Raw genomic sequence first — 17,744 nt, 5'->3', positions numbered from 1 at the left:
TCTCACCCATGCACCTTACACAGAACGATGGAGAAATAATGCACCCAGATCCCTAACAATTGAACCTAGCGATCTGGCTCCTGAGGTCTTAGAATTTGGATACTTAAATTTACCTCCAAACTGTATGGAAATTAAGCAAGCAAAACGTTCTACCATCAGAGCATGCTATGCAGAAAAGTGGAAGAGGTTTGCTGTATGCTGTAACAGTAACAACATCAACCCTCTGGACGTATACACTAAAGAGATTATTTGCTACTTACTACACTTGCAGCAATGTAACCTTGCTTACACCTCCATTAGAGTACATCTTGCAGCTATAGCAGCATACCTACAGAACAGGCAACATTTATCCCTGCTTAGGGTACCCGCAATCAAGGCTTTCATGGAAGGCCTCAAAAGAGTTATTCCACCAAGACTACCACCTTCTCCAGTCTGGAACCTCAACATAGTACTCACCAGACTAATGGGACCACCTTTTGAACCGATGCATAGGTGTGAAATACAATTTCTTACATGGAAGGTGACCTTCCTTATAGCCATTACCTCCCTCAGGAGAGTGAGTGGGTTACAGGCATTAACAATACAAGAACCATTTCTACAGTTACACCAGAATAAGGTGGATCTTAGAACAAACCCAAAGTTCTTGCCTAACGTAATTTCAGCATTCTTCATCAATCAGCCAGTGGAACTACCAGTCTTTTTCCCAAAGCCACAGACTGTAGCAGAGAGAGCCCTACATACACTAGATGCCAAAAGGGCAATATTATATTGCATAGAAAGAACACAAACTTTCAGAAAAACTAAACAACTATTTGTAACGTTTTCCCCAACACATAAAGGCAACCCTATATCTAAAGCGGGTATTGCCAGATGGATTGTTAAATGTATATAGATATGTTACATGAAGGCAAAAAGAACACTAACTGTTCCCCCTGGAGCTCATTCTACACGCAAACTAAGGGCATCTATGGCATTCTTAGGGAACATTCCTCTAGATGACATATGCAAAGCAGCAACTTGGTCTACACCGCATACCTTCTCGAAACACTACTGTGTTGACGTGCAGGCAAGACAACAAGCAAATGTGGGCCAGGCTGTATTAAAAACTTTATTTGAAACTGTTGCAACGGACACCGGTGACCACAGCTAGGGAGGTAACTGCTGTGTAATCTATTCATAATGTACCATCTGCAGCCCATATGCCTCGACGGAATATGCTACTTACCAGTATGCATCTGTTCTTGGCATAGAGGGCTGCAGAGTGGTACATGCCCTCCCTGCCTCCCCGGAAACCTGTGTCTGTTACAACATTATCTTATTTAGATACACTTACATGGGCATTTCTATCTGTATTCTATCATACTACTCCATCTAACCCTACTACGGCAAAACAATCTAAGGATTTAGCCGATGCACATGCGCACTCTCACCCAAGGGAGGAGTTACCAGCCTCGTGACTACAAAAGACTTCTCCAAGAGAAAAACAAGTGCAATCATCCAAGCCCAACACCAGATGGCGATCTATTCATAATGTACCACTCTGCAGCCCTCTATGCGAAGAACAGATGAATACTGGTAAGTAGCATATTCCATATTGATACGTCAGGGAAAGTGATTGCTGCACAGGCAACAAACATATGGCGCATAGCAAATAAACAAGCCTTACTCTCACTCTGGCAGGGCTCACTACGACCAATTAGAAAAACTAATGGAGCACTTCCCAGATCAATACAAAGATCAGGCAGCAGAGCTCATACAAGAAGGCAAATTAATATCCAATGCCTCAATGAAATGTGCACTAGATGTAGCTGACAGCATCCAGAGCAGTCAACACTAGTGTTATACTCCGATGTCATGCGTGGTTACGCATTTCAGGTTTCAAACCAGAGGTTCAGACTACTATCTTGAACCAGCCCTTCAATCAGAACCAGTTGTTCGGGCCGGAAGTTCACAACACACTAGAAAAGATGAAGAGAGACACAGACACAGCTAAGTCTATGGGTGCATTACAATCCACACAGACTAGAAGTTCTTTTCGTTGCTCCTTTTATAGAGGAGGCTCCAAGCAAACCGGCGCAGAGACATCTTTTAAAACGCACACACAGACCTCCTCTAACAAAGGCTACTTTAGAGGAGGATACAGAGGCAATAATAACAAGGGTAGAGGTAATAACAACCGCTCCTCTTCTACTCCCAAACCGTGACTTCCCTCTGCCTCCCCTACAGCATTCCACTCCTGTTGGGGGGCAGATTATCAAAGTTCCTACCTGTCTGGAATTCCATCACAACAGACAGGTGGGTAAGGCAGATTATCCAACATGGCTACTGCCTAGAACTCACAGCAAACCCCCCAAACATAACACCCAGGCAGCGTCCAATGTCCACAGAACATATGACTCTGCTTCAACAGGAAGTTATAGCACTTGTACAAAAGGATGCTATTCAAGTAGTTCCTTTAGAGGAACGGGAAACAGGAGTTTACTCCCTGTACTTCTTAATTCCCAAGAAGGACGGGACACTAAGACCAATTTTCGACCTCAGGCCCCTCAACCATTACATAACATCAGATCATTTTCACATGACCACTTTACAACAAGTACTCCCACTACTACAACAGGGAGACTTTCTTTCAACACTAGACCTAAAGGACACCTATTTTCATGTCCCTATACATCCTGCGCACAGGAAGTATCTAAGGTTTGTCATACAAGGACAGCACTATCCGTTCAAAGTCCTTCCATTCGGGGTCACAACAGCACCATAAGTGTTCTTAAAGTGCTTAGCAGTAGTAGCAGCACATCTCAGAACACAACAGATACAGGTCTTCCCTTACCTCTACTATTGGCTCATAAAAGCAAAATCGTTCAACCAGTGTGTCCGACACACAAAACAAACAATTCAGACATTGCACGACTTAGGGTTTACAATAAACGACACCATGTCGCACCTAGAGCCTTCGCACGTTCATCAGTATCTAGGAGCTACCATAGACACATCTACAGCTCTAGCATTTCTGACAGATACATCTGCCAGTGGATTCCTCACCTTGTGAATATCCCCCTGCGTCAGCAACGTTCTGAAAATTCTTTTGTAGCACACAGGCGTGGACGACGTCACAGGAGCACAGCATCGCGCGCGACTCCGGCAGACTTCACCGACTCCTTAGGCCTACGTCGGCGTGATGACATCAGTTCCCTTTTTTCCGCGTCGTCGACGCTAACGGTTTCTTGGGATCGCTTGTGTTACGATTAGTGACTTTGTTGCTCTTTGTGTGTTTTTGTATCTTTTTCGAGTTGCTGTCTTCCGCCGAGGATGTCGTCGAGGAAGACCGGGTTTAAGCAGTGCGGATCGTGTGCCAGGATGATGTGCATAACCGATCCTCATGGTGATTGCTTGTGGTGTCTGTGCTAGGACCACGATGTCGAAGGCTGTCGATCCTGTTCTAAAATGAACCCGAAGGCTCTGCATGAACGAAAAGCTAAACTCCTTCTGGCCAAGGTAAAAGGAAAGGATGCCAAGAGGTCTTCGAGGTCAAGATCAAGACGCTCTAGGCTGAAGCCGAGATCGAGGTTGAGGTCCCGATCGGAGTCTGCGTCTAAGTCAGCTTTGGGACATGCTTTAGGTTCCTTGAAGAAAAAACATAAGAGGAAGAAGCATAGCTCGAGGCACCATTCCGGCAAGGAATCAGACTCGAAGAAGTCTTCTCGAAAGCATCGTAAGGACTTTTTGTCTCCCACACCATCTCGAGAGCCTGTAGATGAAGACTTGCCGTTAGTCCCGAGAGCCATCTCCAGATGCGGGACCGGATCAGTGTCTGGATCCGTGTCAGTCTTCAGCACATGAGGAAGAAGAAATCAATGATCCTCAGGCTTCGGCTATTCCGGTGCATCATCCAGAGGAACAGGAGGGTTTAAAAGAAACTAATCCGGTGTAGCCTCCATTGGAGCAGCCAGTGGGTTCGTACCCTCCGTTTCCTGGTCCAGGTCAGGACCTCTCACATTCCCTTGGTGCAATGTATGGCGTGTATGCTAGAGCAATGTACCCCACTGGTGCACCAGCTGGTCCCATGGGTCCATTGTCGTACAACTTGGGTGTCCCTCAAGCTTACGCCCTGGCGCCTTTTCTGCCGTTTATGCCGACGCCATATCCACCGTGGCTTGGTGCCGCCAAGGTCATCGACTCCCCACACGGCTTCGCCGACTCTGGAGGGACCTCGGGATCAGAATCGAGGTTCAACGCCGGTTCAGGCTTCCCATCCTCAGGCTGTTCCAGCTCCTCACTCGACCCCGACTCCCTCTGAGTCGTTACCGGATCAGACTACTTCGTTTCGGTTGGAGTGGTCGAGGCGCAGAGCTCAGCGTCTCATGGAAAAGAAGGAATATGAGGATCCTTAAGTGGAGGAAGGCGAACTTCAGGAACAGGAGGATTATTTTGAGGAGCTGCATAGTGCAAGTGGTTTGGAACTTTTGCCGGAATGGGAGTTGCCTGCAGTTTCTGATTCAGCCTCTAAGGATGTGGCTCCCTACCATGTTAAGGCTGCAGAACTGCAGAACTTGACTTTGCCTTCTGTAGAGTTTAAATCTAACATCCTTACTGAGGTTCTACATTCACCTTCTGTTGAGCCGACTCTCCCGTTCACTGAGGCTCTTACTGAACCTATATTGGAAGTCTGGAAAAGGCCTCTGACTGCTCCTGCGGTGTCTATAACAGTGGCGAGACGCTATAGGGTGGCACCAGGTGACCCTGAGTCCTTGACTTCCCATCCTTCGCCAGAAAGTCTGGTGATTCTGGCGGCTTGTTCAAAGAGGTCGGCAGGGGCTTTTCCCCAGGTTCCAGGGGATAAGGACTCAAAAAGGTTGGATCAGAATGCGAAGAAGGTATTCTCGTCAAGTAGCATGGCCCTGAAATCGACAAATGCTACTTGTCTGCTGGCCAGATATGTACATGCTTTGATGGACCCGGTTAAGCAGTTGTCATCTAAGCTTCTGGAGAATGATAGGAAGAACTTCAATGAGGTAGTGTCTGACACGCAGGCTGCGGCTCGCCAGGTGATTCAGAGTAGCATGGACACGGCCGACTCAGTGGCTAGAATAATGGGATCTTCAGTCGCAACTAGAAGGGCCGCTTGGATAAAGTCGTCTGAATTTTGGACTGATGTTCAGGCTGCTCTGTTGGATTTGCCTTTTGATGGCTCTGGCCTTTTTGGAAAGAAGGCTGACGCTGCCTTAGAACTGTTCAAAGATAGCAGGGCGACAGCAAGTTATTTGGGATTACAGGCTAGAGGCTCTTCCAGTAGGAAATTCAGGGGTTTTGGAAGGTCTACTTTTCGTCCCTATAAGCAGAACCAACAGCAGCAACAACAGCAGAATCCTTTGTACAAGTCCTACAGAGGTAGACAAAGGGGTCGTGCCCGTGGTCGTCAAGCCTCTTCCTCCTCAACTTCCTCCTCTAATACCCACCCCCACCTGCAACAGCAAAGCAGCCCTAGATCCACCATTCTGGATCATACGGGCCCTGTAGGGGGTCGGCTTACCTATTTTCTACGAGATTGGGAATCGGTTACATCAGATCTTTGGGTTCTCAATCTCGTAGAGACTGGGTATGCTCTTCCCTTTCGGGAATTTCCCCCAAATTACCCTCCTTGTCAAGGTTATTATTCGGAGGACCACCTGCTTCTCTTGCAGGAAGAAGTCCTGGCTCTTTTCAGAAAGGGTGCGATAGAGGTGGTTCCGGAGCTGGAAAGGGGTCAGGGATGCTACTCCCGGTATTTCGTGATCCCCAGGAAGGATGGCAGACTTCGTCCAATTCTGGACCTCAGGGTTTTGAACCTCTATCTCAGACAAGAGAAGTTCAAGATGCTCACTCTTGCGCAGGTTCTTTAGGCGCTGATGAAAGAAGACTGGATGGTGTTGATCGACTTGCAGGATGCGTATTTTCACATTCCGATCCTGAAGTCGCACAGGAAGTATCTCCGTTTTACGGTGGGTTCGCAACACTGCCAGTTTGCGGTCCTTCCGTTTGGACTTACTACTGCGCCTCGAGTCTTCACCAAGGTGATGGCTGTGGTGGCAGCGCATCTCAGAAGGTCGGGGATTCCAGTGTTCCCCTATCTTGACTACTGACTGATCAAAGCAGAGTCGCCGGAGAAGGTGCTCCATCATCTGCAAGAGACAACTCAGTTGTTGCACAGGTTGGGTTTTTCGATAAATGTACCCAAGTCTCACCAGGTGCCCTCCCAAAGCAACCTGTTCATAGGTGCGGTACTGGACACAACTGTGTGTCGTGCATTCCCTCCTCAAAGGATTAGCGACATACAGGAAATTATACCTTTATTTCACAATGTAGCGGTCGTTCCAGTCCTGAAGGTCCTTCAACTGCTCGGTCTTATGGCTTCTTGCATTCTGTTGGTCAACCATGCATGCTGGCACATGAGGCCACTCCAGTGGTGCCTCCGCAGGCAGTGGTATCAGCACAGCGGAGATCTCGGGGAGTCAGTGAGGATCTCCAGAGAAACTGCGGCGGATCTGTCTTGGTGGGGCTTGGAAGGCAATCTGTCTCAAGGAAAGCCTTTTCAACTGCCTCCATCAATGGCCACAGTGATAACGGATGCATCCACTGTAGGGTGGGGTGCTCATCTGGGGGAACTGGAGGTCAAAGGTCTTTATACTCCAGAGGAAAGGTTGCTTCACATCAACCTTCTGGAATTGCGGGCCATACGTTTGGCACTCCAGGCCTTCCTTCCTTCCCTTCGGGGTTGGTCGGTTCAAGTCCTAACTGACAACACCACCGCGATGTGGTATGTCAACAAGCAGGGAGGAGTAGGGTCGCGGTGTCTCTGCAGAGAGGCTCTGCATCTCTGGTCCTGGGTTCAGGATCATCAGATTTTGTCTGATGGCAAATCATCTGGCCGGAGTTCTGAACGTACGGGCAGACAGTCTTAGTCCGCAGTTCTCGGCTGACCACGAGTGGAGGTTTCACCCGGAGGTGGTTAGTCACGTCTTACGGACGTGGGAACTCCTCAGGTGGACCTGTTTGCCACTCACGAGAATGCTCGCTGCTCGTTATTCTGCAGTCTCCAGTTTCCGATGCAAGGAGCACTGAGGGACGTGTTTCAGTTGAGTTGGGACTCGCAACTCCTTTACGCTTTTCCTCCCATACCCTTGATTCCTTGGGTTCTGAGGAAGATTCGCCAAGACCGGGCCCAAGTTATATTTATCGCCCCGTATTGGCCAAGAAGTGTGTGGTACACATCTTCTCCACCTCTCCTCGTGCTCGCCGCTCCGTCTCCCTCACAGAGCAGACCTCCTCTCCCAGATGGAGGGGCAGGTTCTACACCCCCACATCCAGACCTTACACCTTCATGCCTGGAGATTGAACGGGGCAACCAGAGTTCTTTTTCTCTCCCTCACAATGTGGTGGATGTCATCTTATCAGCCAGGCGTAATTCCACCAAGTCCGTCTATTCTTATAGGTGGTCTAAATTTGTTGCTTGGTGTGGGGAGAAATCCATTGACCCTTTGAGGGCTCGTTTGTCTAATATTCTTCAATTTGCACTTTCCTTAGCTCAGCAGGGTTTTGCGATGGCTACCGTCAAAGGTTATTTGTCAGCCTTGTCGGCTTTTCTCGGTTTGCCAGATCAGCCGTCTCTGTTCAAATCTCCTGTGGTTTTAATGTTTCTGAAGGGTCTCACTAATAAATTTCCTCCTACTCCCTTTATTGTGCCTCAATGGGACTTAAATCTTGTCTTAACCTACTTGATGGGTTCTCCCTTTGAACCCTTGGACAGATGTCCATTGAGATTTTTGACTTTTAAAACGGTCTTCCTGGTCGCAATTACCTCGGCAAGGAGGGCAAGTGAGCTTCAAGCTCTAAGTTCAAAGCCCCCATTCTTGACCATTCATGCTGAAAGAATGGTACTCTGGACCAGGGCTGCTTTTCTGCTTAAGATGGTAACTCCTTTCCATCTGGGGCAGTCTGTTACCCTCCATACATTTTATCCTCCCCCTCACCCTTCCAAGGAGGAGGAGAGACTTCACCGCTTGGACCCTAGGAGGGCGGTGAGCTTCTACCTGGACAGGACAAGGGAGTTCAGGTTGGATGACCAGCTGTTCGTTGGATTTGCTGGCTGCAGGAAAGGAAGAGCTGTGCACAAGCGCACACTTTCAAGATGGATAATATTATGCATCAAGATCTGCTACTCCTTGGCAGGTAAGGACCCTCCTGAGGGTATAAGAGCTCACTCTACTAGAGCAAAGTATGCAACTTCTGCTTTATCTAGAGATGTACCTGTAGAGGATATTTGCAGAGCCGCGACTTGGGCCTCCCTCCACACTTTCGCAAAGCATTACTGCTTGGATGCCGAGGAGAGGAGGGACGGCCTCTTTGCTCGTTCTGTTCTCCAGGAGTTTCTGGTATAGGAGAGTGGACGCCCTCCTCCCGGAGTGGGGACTGCTGTGGGACTCTATTCACAAGGTGAGGAATCCACTGGCAGATGTATCTATCAGAAGAACAAGTTACTTACCTTCGGTAATGCTTTTGCTGGTAGATACAGTTTCTGCCTGTGGATTTCTCGCTGACCCACCTGTCTCCCCGTTATCCACTCTGCTATACCTGAGTTTATGTATTTTTATGTATATTTATATAAATATTGTGTTTTTCATACCTTTGCTACGCACTGTGTGCAGTTTTGAATTGTATGTACTATGTACACTGTATATATGTATATCTACTGTCATTGGTCCGTCCGGGTGCCTCGAAGGCACGGAAAAAAGGGCGGAACTGATATCACACCGACGTAGGCCTAATAAGGAGTCAGTGACGTCGGACGGAGTCGGGCGAGATGCCGTGCTCCTGTGAAGTCATCCACACCGGCGTGCTACAAAAGAATTTTCCGAACGTTACTGACGCAGGGGACTATTCACAAGGTGAGGAATCCACAGGCAGATACTGTATCTACCAGAAAAAGCGTTACCAATGGTAAGTAACTTGTTCATCCCAGTCCAGCCAGGATACAGAGCATTCAGACTTAAGCATCCTTTTTTCAGCACCAGCAGTCTCTCCAAGCCAGAGTGTTCATGAGACTGGGTATGATGGCGTCTTGCATCTTCATAGTTCCACACGCAAGACTGCAAATGCGCCCATTACAAGAATGTCTAGCACAGCAGTGGAATCAGGCTCAAGTTCAGCTCACAGACCTGGTGTTGGTAGACAGCCGTACATATCGCTCTCTGCAGTGGTGGAACACCAAAAACTTGACAAAGGGACGGCCGTTCCTAGAACCTGTTCCACAGATAGTGCTCACAACACTCATCCCTCACAGGATGGGGAGCCCATCTCTTACATTATACCACACAAGGCCAATGGAACAACCAACAAAAACAGTTCCATATCAACCATCTAGAGCTGCTAGCAATTTTCCTAGCACTCAAAACGTTTCAGGTAGAAGGACGAAACAAAGCTGTCATAATCCGGACGGACAATATGACAGCCATGTATTATATACAAAAACAGGGGGAAACACTCACTGCAACTGTCCCAGCTTACACAGAACATTTGGAGATGGGCCATTCCTCAAAACATACATCTGACAGTAGAACACCTTCCAGGAATTTACAATCAGATAGCAGATCTGTTGAGTCGACAGTCACAACAGATTCGCTAATGGGAGATACACCCACAAGTTCTAAAACCATTCTTCCAAATGTGGGGGCATCCACAGATAGATCTGTTTGCCCCCCACGAAAAGGCAAAATGCCCAACCTTCGCCGCCAGTTTTCCACACCCACGGTCTGACGGGAATGCGATATGGATGAACTGGTCAGGCGGATTTGCGTACGCTTTTCCACCTCTCCCACTCATTCCACTAGTAGTACGCAAGCTCAGACAACAGTCTCTGAAACTAATACTAGTAGCTCCCACATGGGCACGTCAGCCGTGGTTCACCACACTACTAGATCTCTCACTGGTTCCACATAAAAAATTACGGCTCAAGCCATCCATGTTAACACAGAACCATGGAGAAATAAGACACCCAGAACCAAGCCAACTGAATTTGGCGATCTGGCTCCTTAAGTCTTAGAGTTTGGTTACTTAAACCTACCACCAGACTGTATGAACATAGTTAAAGAATCTAGAATACCCACCACCAGAGCATGTTATGCCGCTAAGTAGAAAAGATTTGCGTTATATAGTAACAATAATCGCATTGATCCACTGGATGCTTCCATCCATAATATTATTTGCTACCTTCTACACCTACAAAGGTCCAATTTAGCTTATTCTTCCATACGACTGCATATGGCAGCAGTTGCAGCCTATTTACAGAATAGACCACATCTATCTCTCTGCAGAGTACCTGCAATCAAAGCATTTATGGAAGGATTAAAACTAATAATCCCACCTAGGTTACCACCTGCTCCAGTATTGAACCTAAACGTGGTCCTTACAAGACTTATGGGACCCCCTTTCGAGCCTTTACACAAGTGTGAACTGCAATTCCTAACATGGAAAACTGCTTTCCTTGTTGCCATCCCCTCTCTCAGAAGAGTTAGTGAAATACAAGCATTCACAATACAAGAACCATTTTTTCAGATAGATCCTAACAAAGTGGTTCCTAGGTCCAATCCTAAATTCCTGCCAAAAGTTAATACTCCTTTTCACCTTAACCAATCAGTAGAGCTACCAGTGTTTTTCCAAAAAGCGGACTCTGTTGCACACACCTTAGATGTTAGAAGAGCTGTTATGCTACACAGACAGGACTAAATCCTTTAGAAAGACAAAACTACTATTTGTATCTTTCTCTCCCCCACACAAGGGCAATCCCATCTCTAAGGGAGGAATTGCCAGATGGATTGTAAAGTGTATTCAAATATGCTATCAAAAAGCTAAACTTACACTAACTGTTCCTCCTACAGCGCACTACACTCGCAAACTAGGACCCTCTATGGCTTTCTTAGGAAACATACCACTAGAGGATATATGCAAGGCAGCAACATGGGCTACAATACACACCTTCACTAAACACTATTATGTTGATGTGCAAGCCAAGCAGCAAGCTGCAGTAGGCCAAGCTGTCCTTAGAAAACTATTTCAAAATGCTGCAACGGATACAGGCGACCACCGCTAGGGGAGACACTGCTGCACAATTGTTGCAAAAGTGTACGATCTGCAGCTCATATGCCTCGAACGGAAAATGCTACTTACCAGTATGCATCTGTGCTTGGCATGTAGAGCTGCAGAATCCTACATGCCCTCCCGCCTCCCCGGGACTTGTATCCGCTCCAGTACTCATCTTACTTAGATGCACACGCATGGACATCCTTTCTCTTTACTTCTACTAACTCGATCATGGCGAAAAACAATCTGAGGATGGAGTCTATGACCATGCGCAGTAATGTCCAAGGGATGAGTCGCCTATCTAGTGACTACAAAGACTTAGTCCAAGAAGACACCAACTTGCAATCATCTGAGCCCAACACCAGGTGGCGATCTATTGCAAAAGTGTACAAATCTGCAGCTCTACATGCCAAGAACAGATGCATACTGGTAAGTAGCATTTTCCTTTCCAGCTACCTATCCGATCGCACAACAGCTGTTCAGATTGACAAGAATATAGCAAGCGAAAGACCTGTTAAGATTGACGTCCCAGAGGACTCTATTTTGAGCCCAACTCTTTTTAATGTCTATATGACACCATTGGCTAGAGTGATCAGAGCCTTTTGCTTTGATGTTCTGTCCTACGCCGACAATACCCAGATTCTAATCACACTGGGCCCAGATCTAAATGAAACCAAACAACGTTTCAAAAACTGCCTAACCCATGTTGAGAAATGGATGAACGCCAATCATCTTCAGCTAAATGGCAGTAAATCAGAAATTATGCTTTTTGGCAAAGTGGCAGAATATTGGACTCTTGATTGGTGGCCAACTAAACTAGGCAGTTGTCCAATGCCCAAGGAGTCAGTCCGGAATCTGGGTTTTTACATGGATAACAAATTATCCATGGAAAACAAAATCAATCACATTGTGGGCACCTACTTTGGACTAATGCGTAGTCTCAGAAAGGTCTTTAAGTGGATTCCCGTTGAGGCCCGGAACCCCTAGTTCAGGGTCTAATCATAAATAGAATGGACTATGGGAATGCGCTTCTACTTTCCATAAATGAACACTACCTGAACAGGCTCCAGGTTCTTCAGAACACTGCAGCTCGGTTGATTCTTAATCTTCCGCGAAGATCCTCATCAGCCCTCTTCCTAAAGTCTTCACTGGCTTCATGTGAAAAAGCTAATTCTTTTTAAAACTGTCCACAAACACATGTATGAAAATGGTCCAAGATACTGGTCTAAAAAGCTAAGATGGTATCAACCTCAAAGAGGACTCAGATCCAGCAATAAGTCTCAGCTGACGCCTCTGAGAATACAAATGGTGTGTCGGGGTCGGGTCATGTAAGGAATCTGTCAGCGCCACACAATTTAGCAAAATAATGTTACTAAATGTAAGTTACGTGTTCTTTATAACTTAACAAATATTCCTCTTTGTTAGACCTGTCTGCATCTGGGGATACTCTAACCAACATTATTTATTTTTGTCCCCCTTAGCCTCCCAGAGTTTCTGTTTTTATTTTTTATATATGTCCACCAGGATTTTTCAGTGCTGTCAGGGGGCTAGGTGTTCCTTGGCTATGACGCCATTTTTCCCTCATAACCTGTGAGGCCTAGTCAGCCCTTGAAAATCTAGGAACATCCAGAAACCTAAAATGGTGTCCACCAACTGCCATAACGGACACTACTGGAGAACAGGCCCATAGGCTAACATGAGGAACTTTCCAGAACCATCTAGTGACTTCTGCAGGTCTCAGGCCACCCTATAAAAGGCCAGTGACCAGCAGCCATTTTGTGCTGACCCAAGAGTGGAGGAGTGAGGCAGTGGTGAGAGGAGGTGGACGCACTGGGAGCAGCTAGTTTGTCTTTGAGGCAGACAGTCACTACAGAGAGACATTCCCCCTTCAGCCTCTGACCAATCCCTCCCCAAACATCAACTGCTGATAAGGAAATCAATCTACTTGAGAAGGAAGACCCTTCTAAATCTGAGCCCCAGTGAACCCTGTCAGAACGCTCTTATCAGAGGGTATCCCTAACTTCCAATTCCCAGCGCTGCACATACCAGTGTTGTAGAGCAGTGTGAGCCCCGTGTCGTGGCTGGAGTTCACTGGATGTGCTGTGGTGAAGACGGGTGTCTGTGGCACCATATCGACCTGGGGAGCGAGTGCGCCGCTCAGGAGTATACTTTCCCTGGAGCCAGGTGAGGGAAGTGACTGCGTGTGGGGAGCGGCGCTGTGTTGGCCGTCTGCAGGACCCCGGGGGCACCGGCCGCGTCAGTGAAAGTAAGGAAGCGCTTCCGCGCATGTCCCCAGCGCGTCCGCTACTGAAGGCAGGAGGGGCCTAGGTTCGGGCAGGCCCAGGAGTGCAGCGTCTGTCCTGTGAGGCGAGGTGTCCGGCTAGGATCGCGCAGGCTCCGAGGAACAGCGCGACTCGTGAGGCCGGAGGCGGAGTTGTAGGAGAGCTACGCGCATGCCCGGGAGAACAGCGCGCTCATCGGCGATTGCGTGAGGAGGCGCCGGGAGTTTCCCTAGCCGCTGAGGCAGCGCTAAATCCACTGTTCAGCTCAAGCGCTCCACTGAAAGGCGAGTGAGAGGAGCCCAGCCGCCAATCATCTGTTGTGATCTCTCTCCCCGCTTGAGCGCTAACAGTAAATACAGCGCGAGCGGGAGAGGAGAGGAAAGTGTACCGAGTGGCTGGTGTTTGACATCAGTGCTGAGTTCCCCCCTGACCCTGTGAAGCAGGTTCTTCCCCTGGACCACGCAGATAACTCTGCACAAGTAAGGAGTGTCACCTGAAGGGGAGGGGAACAATTCTTCAAGAAGGAGTGAGTGGAGAGTTCTTTCCAGAGTTGGTGCTACCTCCATGTGAGAGAAGGGTCAGCTATAAACTCCCAGTGGTGGTGGAGGAAATCCACAGGGGGAAATTGTGGAGCCTGATTTAGATCAACTGCAAGGGGTAACACTGAGCGAGGTTGGTGCTGTGGGTGATTAGTATTGAGCATTGTGTCATAACCTATTGAGCTGTTCTGAAGTCTGGGTGGAGAGGGTAATGTACATGCCGAGTGGCACATTGCCTCTATAATGTGAATTTACCTTTATGTAACCAGTGATTGAAGGAGAAGACTGGTAGAGTTAACTATAATTAATCCCAACTGTAATGTACCTTTGATTCTTATTTACTGACTAGGAAAAGTATTGGATGTGACTTGAGAGCTATGAGAACTGTGTAAATTATTTGTGTACTGTTTTTATTTAAAACAAGAACAAGAAAGTATATTATTTTTATAAAAGGTACTGGTATTTTCCTAAGATTGGTGTTGTGTCTTTTATTTTAGTGGTTAATCACTGGGTTACTGTGAGTGGGTCTTGTAAGCACTTAACCAACGCCTTGAGTTTAGCTGTGTCTACTACTGTGCCAGGCTACCCTATGTAGTCTAGGATACCCTAGGTCTAACACTCTTGATCTATCTTGTACTTTGAATCTACCTTTAAAGTGTCATCTTCGTATGATTGGAATCATGCTCTGCTTTTAGCTGTACAGTTCTGAGATCCGTTGCTGTGGGTCTCATTGTGGTGATGTTTGTATTCTATCCTAGATGGATCACTCCAGTGTTGCTGCTGATTGATTTCTATGAGAAGATGTCCATATCATCAAAGAGAAGATCTCAGATGAACAAGGTATGTTATAGCCGGCCAATTGTAATGTGCATAAGAAACGTAGAATATACATCATGAGATCTTTATTGATGTAGATAATATCTGAATAGCATTGCATGTTAGTAGGATAGTGCAGCACTTTATAAGAGAACTCGGCAAGCAGTGCCGTTGTGCGGAGGGCGGACAGGCAAGAGCCAGGCTGCACTTCCGGTTTAGCCGGAGCTGAGGTTAGCGCTCTAGTGGCTACCTCACTCCGGGCTATTTAGCCACGCCCTTCCCATAAGCGCGCAGCGGTTGCGCGCAGGGGGCGCCTTCGAGCGCGCCTAAGAAGCGCCGAAGAAAAGCCCGTCTGCGCCCGTCCGTGACAGGACGGGGCGAGGGGCGATGGACCCTGGTCCCTTCCCTCAAACATTCACTGGTAAGGGTACCCAATCCCTCTTTTACTCAGCCCTCACTTTACGTAGTCTTAGACCACCTACATGCTGTAGTACAGTCATACCCTGGCTTCGCATTGAGGATGCCTACTCTTGTCCTCTGTGTCGACGCCTATCTAACAACAATGCGCCCCCCCCAGATTCCAATATTTCTATTATGGGTTTGAAAAGCTTTCTCCTAAATGTACGTTCCTTACCTAAACACCAACATCAGGTCTGGGACCTAATACACTCCATCCAACCAGACATATGTTTCCTTGTGGAAACCTGGCTGAAACCCCATACAGTCACAGCCATTGCAATGGGGATTCCCTCTGGGTATAAGATCAAACACCTAGACAGAGATATTAAAACCGGAGGTGGTTTGGCAATTATATATAAGGACAATATACAATGTACTATCATTGAACAACACTCAAACTCACAACTAGAAATTTTGCTTTTTAAAATTCACTTAACTAATCACTTCACCTGGAAAGGTGCTTTGGTTTATCGACCCCCGGGAGCAGATCCTAATTTTGCACTCACTCTTCAAGAAATTTTAGCCCCACATATAAAATCTAAAGAAGATTTTTTGCTTCTAGGTGATTTTAATATACATGTAGATCAGCCAATGTTGACCGATTCCACGGCTCTAATCACAGATCTATCGAATCTGGGCTTGGAATTAAAAAATCATGGACCTACTCATATAGGAGGACACATGCTTGATCTCATTTTCTCCAATTCCACCAAAATAAACTGTTCCCTGGCTTCAAGTATATCGTGGACAGATCATTCTTTGTTGGAATTCACGCTACCAACCCCTGCGAGACCCATAAAGAACGCCCCTTCCCCCCCCTCCTGGAGACGTCAATGGCATAAAGTCAATGCTAACACAGCTCAAGAAGCATGGACAGATCCCAACTTTCTGGAATCTGATACAGCAGACATTGCTTTAGCCAAGCTGAATGAATCTATCAAAAAAGCCATCGACACTATAGCTCCCCTAAAAAGACACAAACAACATCCAGTGTCAAAACAAGAAAAATGGTATACAAAGGAACTGAGAGCAGAGAAACAAAAATGCAGACGTACTGAGAAAGCCTGGAGAAAAACTAAAAATGAAAACAGCCGATTGATCTTTCTAAAAGCTCAATCAGAATACTATAAAAATATAAAGTTGGCAAGAAAACAACAATTAACACAACAAATAGCAGAAGCAGGCAACAGCCCTAAGGAACTCTTTAACATTCTCCAAAACTTTATAAAGCCTACGGCTTGTGAAAGCTCAGATGACTTCTCGCAGGATTTGTGCGACAAAGTCTCGTTGTTTTTGGAGGATAAAATCAACATCATCTATGAAAAAATAGTAGCTGCCAACAATATCAGCAAAAATAAAACTAAACTCTGCCCCACCACGATTGCCACTACAGACAAACTTTCTTTGACGTCTTTCCCTCTCATTACGCATACAGAGCTTTTTACTCTCTGTAACCATATAAAAACAGGATCCCCCAATGACCTTGTTCCAGCTAAAATGGTTGGCCCTTTGATCCCTTTATTAGGTCCCCATATACTTGAAATGGTCAACATCTCCCTTAGGACAGGCCAGGTCCCGGTAGATTGGAAAAAGGCAGTGGTGAACCCGATAAGAAAAAAGGCATCATCTCCCTGGACAGACCTATCCAACCTACGTCCCATCTCTCTCCTACCCTACTTGGGCAAGATCACGGAGAAGCACGTGAACTCCTATCTTTCCCAACATCTGGAAGCGACGGAAGGCCTGGACCATTCTCAATCTGGGTTCAGGCCGAACCACAGCACAGAATCAGCACTTCAAACAGTGACCAATAACATCAAAATGGCACTGGATGATGGTTGCTCTATGATTCTGGTGCTGCTGGATCTTTCCGCCGCTTTTGATACGGTGTCTCACAAGGTGCTTCTCAATCGCCTAAAGGAGGTGGGAATAGAGGGAGAGGCTTTGACATGGTTGGAGAGTTTCCTGTCCGGGCGTTCTCAAGAGGTTAGGCAGGGCTCCCATATATCCACCCACAGGGAGCTCAATAAGGGGGTGCCACAGGGCTCCTGTCTGAGCCCCACACTTTTCAACATATATGTGGCCCCCCTTGCCATCCTAGCAAGATCTTTCGGGTTCACCCCCGTGTCGTACGCTGACGACACCCAACTCCTTTTTCCCTTTAAAAATCTTACGCCTGCAGTAAAAAGATCATTTGCAGATGGCATGAGAGCCATTGCAGACTGGATGTCATCAAACTGTCTGCAGTGTAATGTCGGGAAAACCGAAGTTATGTTGTTCGGTCAAGCGATGACACACTGGTCATCAGATTGGTGGCCTCAAGAACTGGGTCCTGTCCCCACCCCCAAAAGTAAGGTCAGAAACTTGGGAGTATTATTTGACCAACAACTTACTTTCAAGGACCACGTCAATCAAGTTGCCGGCACCTGTTTCCGGGCTATAGGGATGTTAAGACGTGTTTTCCCCTATCTCCCGGATCACCACAGAAAAACTCTGGTGCAGGCGCTTGTTATCAGTAGGGTTGACTACTGCA

General features: G+C 47.1%; 1 protein-coding gene across 2 annotated transcripts in view; it reads left to right on the top strand.

Annotated features, from left to right (window-relative positions):
* HUWE1 (HECT, UBA and WWE domain containing E3 ubiquitin protein ligase 1) overlaps positions 1-17,744 on the top strand; it is a 1,800,886-nt gene that overhangs the window by 717,216 nt on the left and 1,065,926 nt on the right. For both annotated transcript variants that reach the window (XM_086940169.1, XM_086940170.1), the window contains one exon: positions 14,695-14,776. In XM_086940169.1, the coding sequence (XP_086796295.1) occupies positions 14,695-14,776 (82 nt within the window). The remainder of the gene's footprint in view (positions 1-14,694; positions 14,777-17,744) is intronic.

Source organism: Lissotriton vulgaris, chromosome 10 (assembly GCF_964263255.1).
Source record: "Lissotriton vulgaris chromosome 10, aLisVul1.2, whole genome shotgun sequence".
NCBI classification, from domain to species: domain Eukaryota; kingdom Metazoa; phylum Chordata; class Amphibia; order Caudata; family Salamandridae; genus Lissotriton; species Lissotriton vulgaris.
Note: the sequence above shows the minus strand (reverse complement) of the source record. Positions and strands in the feature narration are given on the sequence as shown.